The 18,466-nt window shown below is 37.8% G+C and overlaps 1 protein-coding gene across 6 annotated transcripts in view; it reads left to right on the forward strand.

Annotated features, from left to right (window-relative positions):
- LAMA4 (laminin subunit alpha 4) overlaps positions 1 to 18,466 on the forward strand; it is a 163,952-nt gene that overhangs the window by 44,042 nt on the left and 101,444 nt on the right. For all 6 annotated transcript variants that reach the window (XM_064486762.1, XM_064486758.1, XM_064486759.1 and 3 more), the window contains one exon: positions 16,823 to 16,924. In XM_064486762.1, coding sequence (XP_064342832.1) covers positions 16,823 to 16,924 — 102 coding nt within the window. The remainder of the gene's footprint in view (positions 1 to 16,822; positions 16,925 to 18,466) is intronic.

Here is an 18,466-nt window from a genome sequence, read left to right on the forward strand (position 1 = left end):
AAACATCTGTAACTAAAGTATTGTTTTAAAATCAGCACAAGTTTTCCCCCTCAAATGACAGATAACAAAATTACTTTAAATCAAACACTCTCAGCCTTCCTCATTCATTTCCTTTCATAAATGTGTATTATTTTGCTGTCATTAAAACGGCAGTGCAGAGAATAGATCTGTAGCACTCCAGGCACTGCCATCTCCTTTGCAGTCATTTTCTTCTCACTTTGTTTGTGTAGTTTACCTTCACTTTTATAAGCATGCTCTAACAGAATAACTATCTGGGTCACAACAGTAATTTGGGGGCAAAATTTTAAAGCTACAGATAATCAGATTGCAAAGTGATTCTGAAACTACCCTCCAGAATTTTTACTAAAAGGAAAATGTGCAGGTCGTTTATGCCTTTTATCAATGTAAAATTGAATGAAATAAAGATTTAAATTAAATAGTATTTTACCAAAATCACAAAATGAAATCTTAGGGGAGGGAAGGTGGGGAGAAAAATCATAGGAAATAATCCCAAACAAATAACATGAAAAGGATAGAAATTCTGTACCAACTTTGACTATTATTCATGTTCTAAAAATAATAGACTATGATCAGTTCATGATATTATAGTTAAAGTTTTGTTAGTATAGATTTACCATTTGTTGGAAAAGTCTTTCTGTTGTTTTTTTAATTAGCTCCCCAAATTGAGGAGCTAAATGTTCAGGATGGTAACTCATTTGCCTTGTGTTCTGTAAGCAGTTGGTGTTTGATATATTTATATATTTAATATATTTATTTGATATATAATTATTCATGAACTGTATGAAAATGGCCTTGCCATCAGAGTCTCTGAACAGACCAACACACTGAAATACTTCAGTTGTGGCCTGAAGATTCATTTTCCTGAGCCATTTAAGTGCTTGACACATAGTAGAGATGTAAACTATTTGTTTAATAAATTCTACTGCTCTCATTTTACAAATAAGAACACTTGGGGTAAAGTCTCACTGTCACTTGGCTCATAAAAGTTGTCTTATAAAATATATCAATGGCAGTGTAGGTTCATTTTATATCTTAAGTTTTGAGCCAGTCACAAACCCTCTGTGGGAGCTAGCCTCCCTCAGTGTTGAAGGATCAAGGTGTTGGTTTCATGGCTGAGTCAAAATTATAGTGATGGTATTTTACTAATACAACTTATGGGTCATAGTTTTCCTGTTAGATGGGCCAGACCCATGTCATGCTGTCATATATTCTGCCTAACCAGACATCTGCTTCCTATTCATAAGGGGAAACACCTGCACATGCACTGGTGTGTATTACACAAAGGAGCATCCTTTCCTAAGGCCCACTGTCAGATCCCTCAAATGGAACAAGGGAGGTGTCAGGAACCAGCTTCTACATGTCATACAACCAGCTTCTAACAAGAGTTGACTTCTCTAATGAGTAATCTATTACTTGCTTTTCAGAATATCTGCACTATATAGAAACTGTTAAAAATTGAAACACCAGCTGTAAATTATTATATTTAAATGATACAAATAATTGCCATATACCAAATCTAGTCATTACAGAGGGCTGATGGGCAATGTTTCCTATCTCAACTGAGCCACCCACTCAGAGAAAACTTGAGCAAGGTTTAAAAGTGTTCTTGCCCCTCACCTGCCCCCTCTTCTCCATCCCAACCCACACCACTCCTTCACCCTCATGCGTGGACAGTGGTAGTTAAGACCTTTTGATGATGACGGCACTCACCTGTGAAATAAGGTAGACAGTACTAATGGAATAACTTTAATGAGATTCTTGATAAATCTGGTAACCATGAGCAGAACTGATTTTTACCCCAGATATGACTGTGAAAGGCAGAGGTAAAAAGTGTGGGCCTGTCTGCAACCCCAGAAGAGGAATGAGCTTCAGCACAATTCCCACAATACTTAACATCCCTTCCTTCATTATCATCAAGAAGTGTGGCTTAGTGGAAGGAGCACTAAGAGTGGCATCAACTTGCTGTATGTACCTGACTTTAAGTAAGTCCCTTACTTTTCTAGGTTACAGTTTTCCAAATGTTAAATGAGGGGTTAGATTAGGGAACCACTAAGATCTTTGGCAGCTCTGGAATCCTGTGATATTGTAATGGCAAGCTACATTCCATACATGCTCATTAAGCACCTGCTATGCAAGGCACTGAGGATACAGTGACAAATCAGACAAATCCAATTTCTGGTCTCAGGGAGTTAAGTCTTTTCAGGAAGAAAGACAATGACCAGTAACTTCAGGTGTCATTGCCAAACTGTGTCCCACAAAGAGTTATGGCTCACTGAAGAGCCACCAGTTAAAACAGATAACCCTAGAACAGACACATCCAAAAGGGAGGGAGGAAACTAATAGCTACTGAACCCCTTCCATGCCCTTCCATTGGACTTTAAATGCACAATATTAGTTGATCCTCACAATCACTCTAGGTGATAACATGGTGATCACTCCCATTTTTTTCAGAAAGGGAAACTGAGACCTAGTATTAAATAAGTCAGGCAAGATCGCCCAGTAGTAAAACTGGAACTGGAATCAAGATCTCATGCTTTTCACTGCTCCAAGTTGTCTCCAGAGGATGTAACTATAGGGAATTATGGCTTCTGTAAAGAATAGATTGCAGTGCATCACATCAGTGCACATAGGAGATAAAATGGTAAGATCTAGAAGTTGGGGGTTACCTCAATGCAAGCATATTTAGAGGAGAAATTGATTCATTCATTCAATAAATATTTACTGAACTGAAGGGCTGCCAGATGCATGGTTAACAAATGAGGACCTGAACAAGGATACACATGTGTGCACTTCTTACAATGCCAAAGAGTAGCTTTTCATCATATTCTGACAGTTTGGGGCACAAATTCTAAAGAAAAATTACCTAAATGTATGTGTTCCTGGGGAGGGGGTGGGAGAGGGGATTGTAAGCTGTTGGAAGAATAAGGGAAAAAAGAGAGAGACAACATATTTGAAAAGAAAATTCCCCCAACCATTTCATAGCTCTTAATTTCCTTGATTTGTTATTAACCGATTGCAACTATATTGAGAAACCTATCAAAATTGATTATTTGAAAGGGATCCCACCTTTGAATACAAACTCTTAACTATTTGGAATCCCTAAAAATATGTTCCATCAACTAAACAGGGGAAACATGTCACTCTTCCCAGATTGTTATAAACTATGAAAGAAGAGTCCAGATTTGTGAGGTGCAACCCATCTTTAGATGGTGCAGTTTCGATCTTCAGATGGATAAAATTCAATTTGCTAGCTGTTTTCAGTCCATTACAAGCTATTCCAAAAATATGTCCTGTAAGAGGCACTTATATTCATGTTCTTTCCTGACTGTGGCCCCGAATGGGACCACTTAAATATCTGTCACCACCAAATTAATGTTTAGAATAATTATAGCTAAAAAAGAGCTTTCCACTCAACCAGAAAAGTTATCTCCCAAGAGTTGATTAAATTTATATGAAATGTAAAGTTGAGTTCAGGATGTTGGCGGTGATCATGGGTGTGGTTATGGTTTTGCTTGTTTTCAGAGGCTTATGCCTGAGGAACGCTGAGGAACAGGGCTCTCTAAGGGGACAAAAAACATGAAGGAGATGCACCATTCTCCACTGACAAAGACAGCAAGGAGTAGGGCTGCAAGGAAGGTGTGATTAAAAAGGAGCTGGATATAGATAATCCTAAACTTTTAGCCTAGTCTGGCTCAATCCACACAGCCACAGTAATTACTGGTATCACATTAATAATTTTCTAACAAAAGCTGACTTTGCTTCTGTTTCAGGGTTTAAAACCATTCTTATTGGTAAATTAACATTTTTTTAATGAGCTTTCAAAGATTTGGTAAAGGCAGCTTGATTATTTTAAAGAGGACTTGGCCTAGGTCTGTCTGAGAAAAAAAAAAAGTCAATCAGATGTCATGTCACTTGTCTGCTGACCATTTGAATCATCCCAGATAAAGAGCTGGTGGGTCAATTATTTCCTATTGTTGCTTGAATACCTTCTCTTGTCACACCCCTGGGAACGAGGGTGTGCTGATTACTCTGCACGTGCCCCCTTCAATCCCCCCAGATGCTAGCTGTGCAGGCCTACTTGCTACTCTGCCTCCAGAAGCTAACCCCTGCAGACTCCACACTCAGGCTGCCTTGCTGAGCTAGAAAGGAGAGGGGAGAGGTGGGACAGTTCTGCACTATTACTTCTCTGCCTCAGCACTGCCTCTTCAGCAGAAGCTGTGACTCCCCAAACGTGTAGCTCCCATGGTGGCCTCTCCTCCATAGCTCTGGCCTCTCCTGGGTTGGTATAACAGCTTTCTTTGCTCCTTGCACCCTAGGGGTGGTAGGCCTGACCCCATTGCCTGTCCATCCCTTGCTGCCTTAACTTGCCCACACTTCTGTAAACTACCCATCCATTTTCTCATCTTTCTTCCCTTCATTTGAATCCTCCAGAGTGAATTCTGTTTCCTCGTGAGCCTCTGACATTGACTATATCAGTGACAACCTCTTTGGAAATTCATGGCTTTGTCCATTTCCTTTCTTGTGGGAGAACCCTTTCTCAAAGCATCTGTGAGGCAATCAGCTGTTATAATTTACAAGTTATTTTAGTTTCATGTAAAAGAATAATGGAGAAGAGATTATACCCTTCAAAACCAGCAAACTATATGAACATAATCTTAAATTCACAATTCAGCTTCATTTCGTTTAAATCATTGCAACACCTTTTCCCATTCCCCCTTTTCAGATCCAGGCCAGCTGGAGAGGGCAACTTTTAGCCTAAGCTTGTGGGTCACTCTGTCATGTTCTGCCAATTAAAAGCCAGAGATGGCTGGGGCTTCCACTATTAGCTGTCTTGGTCCCTGAGGAGTCTGGACTTCAACTCCCCTCTTAGAACACTTAGAACACTAGCCTATAGAAAACTAGCCTATAAACTCTCTTACTTGGATTTTAACATTTTAGTTAATTGGAAACTGGGAGTACTGTGCCCTCTTTGAGAACCTTTTACCTCTGCCTTAAATTAGTAAGTCCCAACTAAAATAAATAAGCACCCTAAAAATCCTCTAGATTGCACAGGTAGCCTAGGACATGTAGCTTTACTGATAGAATAAATTAATTAGTGGAAATCAAATTAAGTAGTTATTTAAAAATTTTAGACGAATGTAGGAGCTGATACACGCTTTAACTGAGACAGATATACAGTCATGTGAAAGGCTTCCATGTGGGATGAGGCAGCTACTAGCTGTATGATGAAAAACAAAGGAAGAACAAATTAAGGAATATTCTCCTGCTTATTCTTTTAACTGTGTATAATGATAATGGTACATAATGGTACATAAATTCAATAACAAGGAAGTTAGGGAAATTATACACAAGCATCTGAACCTATTGTCAAGACCACATTAGTCACTTCCTAGAGATGATGTTTTAGACCTCACCAGGTCTAGACATGGAAATTCAATATCCAGCCAATCTAAGTGGGATTTTGTTTTTCTTTGTCTCTCTCTCTCTTTCTTTCATGAACGTTTGTATCCCACCGTGTAGCTTAAGAAATAAAATATTGCCAACATAGTTGAAGCCCATATATCCTTAATTTCACTCCTCTCCTTTCCCTTTAAATTGCCTGATTTCTCATTTTCCCATTTATTTCTTACACTTTTTAATATGCATGTATCCCTACACAATTTTATGTATAACATAAAATTACTTTGCATATTTTAAAATACAATATAAGTATTGTACTGTTTCTATTCTGCAGCAGTTTTTCTTCCTTCATAGTATCTTTCAGAAATTCACTCATGATTGGTGATCTTCACTTGTGACATTTGCCAAATTGCTCTCTAAAGTTTTTATATGATTTGCCCTCATTTGGTTCATTCTTTACAGATTCAAATGCATTTTTTGAGCTAACATATTTTCAGCATCTACTTGCTATTTGTTAATCATTCTGATAGGCGACAAAGATACAAATATAAATAAGAAACTATCAAATTCTCAAGGAGCTCATGGTGATTTCAGGGAGGCTGAAATATAAATTAAAAATTGTAATAGCACATTTTGTGTGCTCTAATGAGGTGTGTGCGGAGTGCCATGTGAACACAAAAAACAACCATGTCTTGAGACTGAGGAAAGAATTCATAGGTGACAAAGGAGAGAAAGGGACCCCAAGACTCTTCACACAGTATGTGCAGAGTCAAGATGGTCAAAAGAATGGTATATTGGGGGAAGAGGGAAATACATAGTTTAATTAGGGCAGAGGGAGTCGAGGTTGAACCTGAAGAGACAGTTAGGGTTGTATTATGAAATAGGAGCCTTGTTTGTCATGCTAAGGAATTTTTCTTACTCATGTACACAATGAATGGAGAGCCATTGGGAGGTCTGGAGCAGAAAAGTAGTATTATAAGGTTTTTAAAAAATTAATTATGGTAATAAAGAAGGGAGAAAGCCCAGTGACTAAGAGAGTAGAGTGAAGGTAACCATAATAATTCAGGAGAGAAATGCCAAGATTCTGAACTGAACAGTGGTATTAGGAACAAGGAGGAAGAGTTATCTTGGTAAATATCTCAGAGGAAGAGTGTAAGCTCTATGAGGTAACAGTATACAAAGGGTGACAGGAGGTGGGATCAGTCTCACCCAGCTGGAGGCAGTAAGGGATGCAACTGTGTATAGAGAATTTTAAAACAATAATAAAACTTACTAAACCACAGTCTGCTTTTTATTATCACTGTGTGCCAGTAATTCTAAACAATGTCCATGACAAAATTCTCCTCCCTGAAAAATCTTTTGTTGTCTAAGTTCTAAGTAGTTGCTGTGGTAACTGTTGAGTTTTAATAATATAACAAACACATAAGCTTCAAATTAGCACATTCCAATTGCTTAACCTTTGATAAACATTGTATTCTACACAGAAATTAATCTGGAGAACATCGAGTCCTACAGTCCACACCAATACAGATATATTCATTTAGAGAGTAAATTTATAACAGTTCAGAATTGTGTAAGGTCATTTCCAACTTGAGACTCTTAACTTCTGTGGTACTTCATCTACCTCCACTAAACCATATTTGAAATAAACAACAATAGCACAGTATTTGTAAAAAAAGAAGAGATAAAACATGAGTACTTAAACTTTGTCATTCTATATGCAAACCATTCTCTGATCCTTGCAGAGTCCACTCTTTTGGAAGCTTTTCCAAAACCTACATTAATATAAAATTCATTCATGTGATTTAAAAGTATTAATCCATTATTTTTCCCTTTTATGTTCTATAATCTTAATTATTAACTGAAATATAAGGAGAAAAATAGATTGGGGAGAGAATATAATAAAGTTAGTATGGAGTGCATTTAACTCCATATGTGTAGGAAACTGGAGATGGACTTGCCTAACAAGCAATTAGAACAAGAATGTGGCATAAAAGAGTGATATCACACATATGTAGAGAGAGATGGGATCTACCAGAATATAGACGGAAGTTGAAACTGTGAGAGAGGTTGACGTCACCCAGCAAAAATGTGTAGATAGAAAAGAGGGATACAGAGTTATCTTGGAGAACACCAACAATGTGGGGGCAGTAGAGGAAGAGGAACAACCTACCTTCCTTTCCTTCAACATCCCCCATCCCAATACTGAGAAAGATAGGCAGGAGAAAAACCCAAATAGATAGTTATCCTGGAGAGAAAAGAGAGAATGTCAAGGAGGGAATTTCAAAAATGTTAAGTACTGGAATAAGAACAAGTAAAACTGGAACAGCAAAGCCACAAAGACATCACCCAACAGCTTTGTCAACAGGGCAATTTTAGTGGCACAATGGAGGCAGACGCCAGATGATAGATAGAGGCACCAACTGGTATTAAGGAAACAGAGCCCATGTAATTGAGTTCTCACTCACCAAGTCTGGATGGGAAAGATTGGAGGAAAATGAAGGACAGAGCTGAGGGAAGGTGTTCTTAGAATCTGAACCCAGAGGAAGAAGTCACCACTCATTCAACACAGGACTCAGCACCTAACTGTACTCTCCCCCTCCTCATCCCCGTGGGTACAAAGAGATGAGTGGCATGGATGAGGAGGCTCAGTGATGGAACAGGGCCTGCAGGCCACAGGTGTGTGGGTCCCAGAATGTGGATAGAGGGCTAGTCTTTCCTAAGAGAAGGAGCACTACCTCCTCTGAGATGGGCAGAGGTCATTAGCATGAGTCAAGACAAAGATGAATTTTGAGATGGAGAAGAGGGAGAGAATGAGATTTTTCACCCAATGACCTCCATTTTCTCATTGAAAGAGGAAAGATTACCTCCTTAGAATAAATGGGTACAGCAGAGGTTTGGAATGCATTTCTGTTTCCTACTTATTCACCACAGCATTTCTTCAGTGATGCATACACTCATGAAGAAGAACATAAAGAATGACAGGTCCTGCTGGTCACGTTCTGCTTTGCATCCTGAGTGGGCCAGGGTGAAGGGAGCACTGAAGTACTCAACACAGAAGCAGGTACACCTACTAGCAATGGAAACTGATGGAACACTCCAACCAGAGAACCTGTCCAAGAAAGCACTGGTGCCTTCCCTGGGCACACTGAACAGAAGCCATCATCATTTTATAGACAATTAAGCTTCCCAACTTCTTGTAAAAAGTAAAGGTAATTTAGGCAGACATTTGCAAACCTGTGGGCTATTAAATGGTAGTAACAAAAATGGAATGTCTATAAAGAGCACTTGGCTCATTGCCTGGTGTCTGACAATAAGTATTAGCAGTCATTATTCACAAAAATCAGTTGAAGAGAACAGAGATGTCTGTCATTTCACAACATTGATCCTTACTAAGTGGTTAAAGAGTTACATCAAAATCCCCTAAATGCTGTAACCCTGAAGTCATTTTTCTCTCCTTGTTCTTAAGGCTAGCCCTTGTGGTTCGCATCTCTTCCTTTCTTGGAAATGTGTCCATGGCATTAGCCCCAGTAAATTAAATAAAACTGAGTCAGTTTTCAGATATATTAAAAAAAAATCTGGCAGAGGCTATGTTGTGTAACCATAGCTTGGAAGGCAAGGAGTGAAAAGCACAAGCCAGTTACATGAGGCAATGAGAGGAGGACCTGGAGCAGAAAGCCTGATTTTAGCAGGAGATTTTTTTTGAAAGAAAAATTGAAGGAAAAAAGGCACAGCTAAAGTCCCATTATGTTTTATAAGTAGCAATCATTACTATAAATGAGCAACTTAAAAAGTGTTTTAAGTAACTTTTCAAGGAGAAAATCAAAGATATTTTCATCAGTAGTAATGAACATAATCATCCTCCAATCTAACATTTCAAAAGGAAAATCTTTATGGCTTTAGGGCTCTAAACTTTTCTTGTTTGATCTCTTTAGTTTTACTACTAAAGAGAGCTATTTATTACCAAATGTGGTAAGTACTTCATCACAGCCTTAGTCTGTTGGTACCTACAAGTCCAAATAAGCATTTGATCAAGTGCAGAGTTTGGAAACAGTTATTTGAGACCTTTGAGTGGAACACTGGTTTCCACACCCAAGAGAATACCCAGAAGACCCAAAAAGAGTACCAAGGAATAGCCACGTAAATGCAACGTAAATGCCATGATAAATCTCTCTCCACTCTACAAAATTAAAGGACCTGGCTTAACTGTAGACAAGATAGCAGTGCTGTGTTCCTCAGAATTCCCTGGGACCTAAATCACTGTCTCTAGTTCATTTGGTGATTAAATTGAGGGCTGGAGTGTTTCACAAGCTTGCCAAGGCATGGCAGATACAGCTCCTAAGCAATAAGCACGAAGATAGCTCTAAGAGCCAACTAGAAGAAACCAGCACCATAGTTTGTGTTCAGCTGATACCCTAGCTTTATTATGCCAATCCTAAGGAGAAATACCTTTGAACTGGATAAACCCCTGAGGAATGCTGAAACCACTTTCCTAATCAAGCTATGGTGAAATCACTGTCAAAATCTGAAAATTAACTTCGCCTATTGAAATGCGGGGAATTTCAATTACGCAAACAAGAGCTTAAAGAGACCCAAGGGAGGATACATGGATAATTCTCTCCAAATTCAAGTAAAATCAATCAAGAAGCCAACTTCTTGCTAACTGTAACCGATTGCATAATGTGTTTAACTTATTTTGGTACTTTCATTATAGCTTTGTATGTGAACAATCAGAACATGTTAAGCCCTACATGAAAAAATAGAGAGCCAAAGTTATCAATAGCTTAATTTGGGACTGCTTTCTATCCTAGATACATTATCTTCTATTTTTACAGACATAGGAAAAAAAAAAAACTGAGTGATGCCAACCCATGTAATGAATTCATATGTTTTCAGGAGTCACTCCTCCCCAGCAAAGGCTAAAAGCTAAATTGATACTTTTAAATAGATTAATCTGAACTATTGTATATTTAGGATCCCTAAATACTAAGGGATTCTTAATTCTGCTCCATTTAAGCAGATGAAAGTCAGCATTGTGCAAGACCCAGAGACTCTGAGTAAAGGCACAAAGCTTCAATTTAATTTAATTTAAGTGAGCATAACATTCAGTCTTAAGGTAACTTGATTTTCAAGGTGGCTCATATACTAAAACAAAAAATGGAATTCACTAAAACTAAAACTAGAACTGAAATCATTGTTGCCTGGAAACAAGAGAAAAGTGGATTCATTATACCCATACAAAAACCTAAGCAGAAAGATAATTGAATGTATGCTGTTAAATTTGAAGAATACTAATTCAGAAGGTAGCAATGACTCTGGATACAAGTGAATCAATTCAGAGTTTTGTTTTTTTTTATAAAGCTTTCCACATTAAGCCTTAGTAAATTAAAGCAAAAATTGATGAATCAAAATTCTAAAAGTCTAATTCAGAAAGCAAGATGAGTTGATATTTGTAAAATGTTTGTAGATCTTGGTTGAAGACCAAATGCAAAGATCTATTCCAATTACAGGTCAAATCCTATTAGAATAGGCACCAGGCCTATGGAACATGCTCTTTGTAAAGGAATTTTATTGTATTTAATTCATTCCTAGAGAATGCTATTACAGCATTCAAATTATTTAGTCAAATGGATGTTTTAACAGAAATTCTGAAGGTTCTAGAGATTCAGTATCTCTGCAAAAGTAATGGCTTGTGGCCAATTAACTGGCACCTCTATGACAATATTTGGAAAACAGTGAGATTTTTGTGAATTACTAAATGGTATTACTTAGCTTGATACTCAATTTATTTAATAACTCCCAAGAGATTTTTAGAAGTTTGCCACACTCAAAGGATGCAGACTGGATTATACTTCAAAAGAGCACAATTTAAGAATTTTAAGAAAATGCAAAACATGTTCTATACAATGATAGTATTGTTGGTATAAGTCTAGTGTTCTCAAGGGGACTTCTTTGAATGAGGACAAAAATTATCAATCAGCTGTATAAATGTTATCCTTTTTGTTAAGAAACATTCTTAATTATAATTATATTTAGTGAAATAATTAATATTGTATTATATGATGGACCTCTGGAAATAGTGCCTTCTGCAAGGATATCAACATATACATAGTGTCATTCCCAGTCCCATTAAATATAAGTGGTACATGGATATACAACACTAATTTCCCCCTAGGTTCCACCTAGTTCTAATTTCTATACATATAAAAGTAGTCAAGTATACATACACTGATTTTTTTACTCCAGGCCAGACATCATAGTAATCGTAACAAAGTAAGCAAATAGCAATTTTCACTCTTATTCTTCAAAGGCAGAAGTAAATGTTATTGATTAATCCAATCTCAGTATCAGGGCAGGAGGCAAGCTATAGTAACACAGTGGCTTAATAATGGAGGGATGTAAAAGGTCTACAGTGATTTCGTGGAAAGTAATTGATCAAAATGATAATGTGACTGAAATAAGTTGTTTCAAAAGTAAGTATTTCCATTCAATGGTTTTCATATGCTAATAACTTTATGTATTTTTAAGCATGTATTTTAAGAATTTTTTTTTCTGTGGTTTAAAGGAGAGATTTTACTTTTTTTTTCCTTATTAATTTCAGCCTGCTCTGGATTGTTTATAAAAACAGCAAAAAAATTGGAAATAATCTAAATGCCCAACAAGAAAGGTTTGGTTAATATATATTAATGGTATACCAGATAGTTAAGAGCTCAAACTTGGGAATCAAACAAAGGATCCACCATTTCTTATCTGTGTTATTTGGTCTGAGTAACAAAATCCCTGTAAGCCACACAGACCTCATCTACAAAATCAAAGTACTAGAACCTACCTCACAGGGCTATGGTGGGAAAAAATGCGAGAACTATACAACATGACCAATGCAGTGACTTAAACGTGGTAGATATTTATGTTTAACTAATTAAAACGTCAATTAAGATAAATTTTCTCTTCCTTTCTTCTTTCTTTCATTCCTTCCCTCCTTTCTTACTTTTGAATTTGGATCAATGTGAACCTCTTACAAACCTATGTAACGGATACATTTATAATCTTCTCTGACCCTCAATTTGTTCAATACTAAAATGCAGGTAGTTATACCTAATTCAGAGTTGTTGTGAAGAGCAAATATCACAATGTTGATAAAGGACTTATCACAATACTTGGTACATTGGCCTTCAGTAAATAGTAACCATATTACAACTATCACCATCATCATTATTGTCATTATTATGCTTGTTATTATTATCCATTTTTTAAAAGGTTGTGGCACCATCCCAGAAGGTACAAATCTCCTAAGTGTTCTCTAAATCACCCATGTGTTTATACAGTTGTCTGCCTAGGTCAATTGTCTTAGGTGGGCAAGATGGTTCAGTGTGGGCAAGAGGGTTTAGGGTGGCATTTAAAAATTGATTGTAAGACTTCTTCTCTTGCTTACACACACAACATATACATAAACATCTTTGTTTAATAAATTCTGGTTAATATTCCAAAAGAAAGCAGACACTATTTTCTTTGTGAGATGACTATTTAGCTTTCACAGATCTCTAAATAGCACAGGTCTTAGAATTACTTAAAGAAAAGATTGTTAACCAGAAGCAAAACTGAAAAATAGCTATGCTTTCATTCTACCTTTCAATAGTATGACAAAGGTCAATTGTGCTAGCTCCTATAGAATTTTAAGAAGAGATTCAGTAAAAATTGATAGAACTTTCTGGGAAAAAATAGTGAAATGTCTTTACATAAAAGTAACACCCTTAAACAGCCCTTCTGAGGACACTCAAACTTCTCTCAAACCATTTAACAATTTGCCATTCCAAGGAATCCCCTAAAGTTCTACCTCAAAAGGTCCAAGGTATCCAGTGCATGGGCTCTAGTTATGGCATCAAAGCTCCCATGCATCTATACAGTGCCTTTATGTGAATTTTAAAATGGTGCCTCCCTTTCAGATAGATGAATTAGAAAATATAATCCTTTCAGGTGTATAAAACCCAGCAAGAAAGGAGTCAGCCAGGCTTCCAACCCCCTTGTCCTCCTGGCAGGGGGCCAAATGACTGTTTCACACAACCTAACCCTGCCTCCCTTCTCTTCCCACCTTCCACAGTATAAGAGACCTGAGCCAAGTCATCTTGCACACAAGGTCAGTGCCTTCACCTGGGGAGTGGATAAGTGGATAATGACAGATTCTCAGAGTGAAGGCTCCTCCTAAACTTGGCATAACATAAAGAGTTCATCTTGTACACAGTCCAGTCTAGGCAGTGGCTCCTTGGACTATGTTGAGAAAGACTGGAGACCAAATCCAGTCCTCACAGAGAGCAGTGAGTATATTAGCAGGATAAACCATCGGTTTCCAACAGCATGTATGCCTCAGATTTCCTATCCTGGTCCAAACCATTCAAATCACAAGCATTCATTGAGCAATGAACATGTACAAGGTGCTGTGAGAGGTGCTTTGAAGCAATCCTTCCAAACCTGATCTCACATCAGAAACTTGTAGAGCTTTTAAAAATACAGATTTCTTAAATATTTTTTAGTAAACCTAAAACTATTCTAAAATACAAATTTTCCCAATTTTTGGTTGGTTTTGGGGGTATTTTTCCTATGTTGTGACAATTTTATTTTTGATTTTTAAAAAATGAGTATCTTAATTTAGCCAGGGTCTCAGGAATGTAAGAGATTAGCCACTGTCTATTCAAAATGATGCACTTATTCAGGGAAAAACTTAATTTTCTTTGTCTTCTTCAGAAGAAAGAGCTACAAGAATGCCTAAAAGACATGAGCTAATATCAATTTAAAACACGCTTACTGAAACCTGATTCCTTGGGCCAGAGGAAAGTCCTTAGTGTAGTTGATGATACAAGTGGATCTTTTCATGCACTGTTTTCAGCCATCACTACCAGACTCCCTGCCACCATAATTACACTCTTCTCTTCTAATTTATGCCCCACTCATTGGAACTCATAGAGAGGCCAGAATGGTGGCCACAGGGGGTGGGAAGGGAGAGGTTGGTCAAAGGGTACAAAACTTCCAGTTATAAGATTAACAAATTCTGGGTATCTAATGTACACTAATGTATTGCTGTATATTAGATACTCTTGATTATAGCTAATAATACTGTACTATATACTTGAGAATTGCAAAGATAGTAAATCTTAAATGTTCTCACCACGAAAAAGAAATGGTAATTATGTGAGATGATGTTAGCTAATACTATAGTGGTAACCATTTTGCAATATATACGTGTATCAAATCAACATGTTGTACAACTTAAACTTGCACAACGTTACACGTCAGTTTTATCTCAATAAGGCTCGGGGGAGAATTAATTAATTAAATCATTTTTAAAATACAATATTTATTTTATAAAAATACAGATTCCTTGGCTTCACGGTCAGAACTGCTGAATCAGAAACTCTCCAAATCAGATGTCTGCAGCTTGGTCAGTTAGAGAACTTGGAAAGCACTGGTTTAGAGGATCCTGAGATAACTAATACTCAGCCCCTCACTACTCTTATTCATTACCCCTAAGTTAAAACCCTCCTAATGTCAAACTACAGGATGCAACACATTCATGGGTTACTAAATCAATGTTTTGTCTTAGGACCAGGATATATTTTTAAATAAAACAGGGAAGTTTAAAGTATATGACACACAGTAAGATTAATTACTGTTTTGTGCTTTTTTCTTAATCTTGTTTCTGTGAATTCTTTTTCCTTTGTACCACATCATAATGAAAACATTTATTTTTTTATGTTTGAAACATAAGTCAAAAACACATGAAATTTAGGTGGTCTGAATTCAGTGCTGCCTGCTGCAACTTTAGCAACTTTCCCTCTCCTTTGTTTCCTAGTGGAAACTGAGAAAAAGGCTCACCATTAACTACAAAGTCTCCATTATAAATTATAAATTGGTCCCCTCTCAGCCTTACTTTCTCTCACTTGGAAAGATGGAATTTTTTCGCCTTTTCTTCATACGCAAATGTCATTCTCAATTAAATTTCCTCCAAGTGAACTATGTTACATCTTACTTTGGGGACTACGGTGTTTTTATACTGCGAATGGTGCTTAGTGATTCTTTTCTCTACAGAGAGAAAAGCAAGAGGAAATAGGTTTGCATACGAGTCAGAGGGACTTCAGCCAGATACAATGAAAAGTTTCCTGCTAGCCAAGACAGTACAAACTACAATGAGTCAGGGTGGGGGAGAGTGTGATGTGAAACCTCGTACTCTTGTCAGTTTGTGGAAACAACCCAGATTCTTATCCGTCTGGAATTCTTTAGATGTAAATCTTTCTGATAGGCAAGGAGTGGACCTTCCAGACCTATGATGGCACTTCTGCTTTGCTTCATTAAAACAGCCCAAATAAACATAAAATACATGTCCATAAGACCAACTGCATAAACCAAGAACAATCACACGAAGTTTCTCGACTAGAATACTAGTGAATTTGGGGGAGGGCACTTCAGCGACTGCACGATGGTTTCACATCCCTGCAACCCACAGCACCTCTGGGTTTAATCATGTAATCATTTCGCCACTAGCATGGAGGAAAATAATGTGTTTCTCACAGTTATGAGGATAAATGGAATATAGGAACAGCACCCACACAGGACCCGACAAGTGTAAGGGCTCATTCACTTCCTTACTCCTCCCTTTAAATTTTTAGGATTGATCTGAAAAGATAATCTTTTTAAGAGCTCAAGTTTCTGAGAGACACATCTCTAAGTTGCTCCGCCAAAACCAATAATTCCCGAACCCATAGTCTTTACTTACAGGGAGCGTGTCAGCTGTGCCTCACCCTGACTAACAGCCGCGCTTGGATTTGGTTTGTCTTGTTTCGGATTGGAAGAAAGCATTTATTTCTTTCTCCTTCACTGTTATTTAAAATCTTCTTATTCCTCTTTACAATGATGGACAGTATTAAAGGTGTTCCCATTCTCCTGAGGGAAAGAAGTTCCCGGCACGCCAGTGAGAAAGAGGAGAGGCAGCGCCACGCAGGCGGCTGTGGGGAATCCGAGGGCCGCAGTGCATCACGGGAATGGGCGCCTATTTGTTCTCGTCTGTGATTGGGCCCCCGATTGGTTCCCGTCTGTGATTGGGCTCCAGATTGGTTCCCAGCTGTGATTGAGCTCCGCGTGCGAGCAGGTTACGCGGGGTTGCGGCTGCTCCTCTGACCTTGGCGGGACCCAACCCCCAACCCAAACCACCCAAAAGCAGTGAAAGACGAGGCAAAAAAGATACGTAACAAAGAAAATTGGATATACATCATTGACTGGTAGTTCATTTTAGTATGTTATGTAAAGAAATATTTAAATACTTTACTAATCATCCCCTCTGACTCCTCCCAGAAAAAGATGGCCAAAATCGATCTTTTCAATAATAAAAATGCTTCTGTTGCGTCTGTTTCAGAAATGCGATGCTGGATTCTTTTTTGCCCAGTCGGGAGAATGTCAGCCTTGTGACTGTAATGGTAATTCCAACGAGTGCTTGGACGGCTCTGGACTCTGTGTGGTAAGTCGACGGCATCTGTCTCTTTTCACATATTTAATTGAGCCTCTGCATGTTAGAGAGGGATAATATATTCTTCCTGGACGTTTGAGCTACGTAGGAGCAAACTGCTCATCGAGCTTTCTTTTTACCCTTCACTTTTTCCTGTAAAGCACCTCATATAAACTGCTTATGACTGTTAAGTGGCCATTAAGGTGTGTGTCTGAATGTGCATGTGTCCCTGGTGGTAACTGTTCTACCGCCCCCGGGAGCTGGTTTCCTGCTATAGGCCAATGGTGATGGGCTTGAAAATAATACACAGAGGGGGAAATCATCCATCCAAATTCCTCTGTAACAGTGTAGTTTGCCATATGTTTGGCTTTACTCCACATAAACCAGGAGAATAAAACAATTGTTTCATAGGCTACTTTACAATCTAAGATAGGTCTGTAGATCAAAATTTGTAAAAAAAAAAAAAAAAAAAAAAAGGCTTGAACCAAATAGCTAATAAAAATGAAAGCTTTGGCACTGTGGTCTTTGTAACTATGAGTTCAAACCCCCGGAGACCTTTTTGTCCTTAACTGGAATGAATTCTCCAATAGACTGTTCTTCAGTGAAATATGATAGAGACTTATGAGGAGACTGAGAAGCCTTTTAGCAAAAAGTTCTTGCTACATATTTCCCATTTTCACTGGATGGACTGACAGCCTAATGAAAATGGGGATTGAAATATTTACCAGAAGTGACATCAGTAGAAGTCAGAGAGGGCATTTTTAAAGATTTATGCTGTAAGATCATGTTTTCCTTCATGAGCTGTGCTACATAGCAGTAGATTCTAATAGTTCTACAGGCAAAAGAGGCTTTTCACAACTGCAAGCTTATTTTTGCATAAACTGCAAGAATACTTAGTTAAATACACCTGTCTACCTCAAAATTAGCATAATTATCCATATTGAGATAATTTTGATAATAAGTTTTCTTTAAGGTGTGTACATGGAAGTGTTATTTTACTCATGCATTATGTTAAGATGCAAATTAGAACATTTTGACTTATTTTAAATCTAACAGTTGCTGTTCTCCTAGGGACAGAGAGAATTAAGTGGTAAACACCAAACGTTGCACACTCTTTGTAGTGTTTGTTTAGTCCTGAAGTTTCTATTTTCCCTTCCCCCATCTTCTTAAATAACCATTACATCCAGGATGTCCTCTGTAGCAGTGTAGGCACACACAGCTGCCAAAGTCTACCCCTTTCTAATGCTTCCATCTCCGGTTTCCTGTTATTCTAATCCCAGTGACATTTGAAAAGCAAATTCCATGGATGCATTTGAACTAATAATGTACATCTCTGATAATTTGACCAATTAAAGGCTCTTTATTATCTAGTTTATTTGAATATAAAACAGTAGGGACTGGCCCGCCCATCAGCTGCTGTTAGGCAGTTGGTAAGAAGGAAGACTGAAATAATTAAAGGGGGAAAAATGTCCTTCCTGTTAGTGCCTATGGAGAGCTATGACAAAGCCACTCTTTATAGTGACCTTGTCAGAATAGGAGCTATCATGGTTTTAT

The sequence above is a fragment of the Camelus dromedarius genome, chromosome 6 (assembly GCF_036321535.1).
Source record: "Camelus dromedarius isolate mCamDro1 chromosome 6, mCamDro1.pat, whole genome shotgun sequence".
Taxonomy (NCBI): Eukaryota; Metazoa; Chordata; class Mammalia; order Artiodactyla; family Camelidae; genus Camelus; species Camelus dromedarius.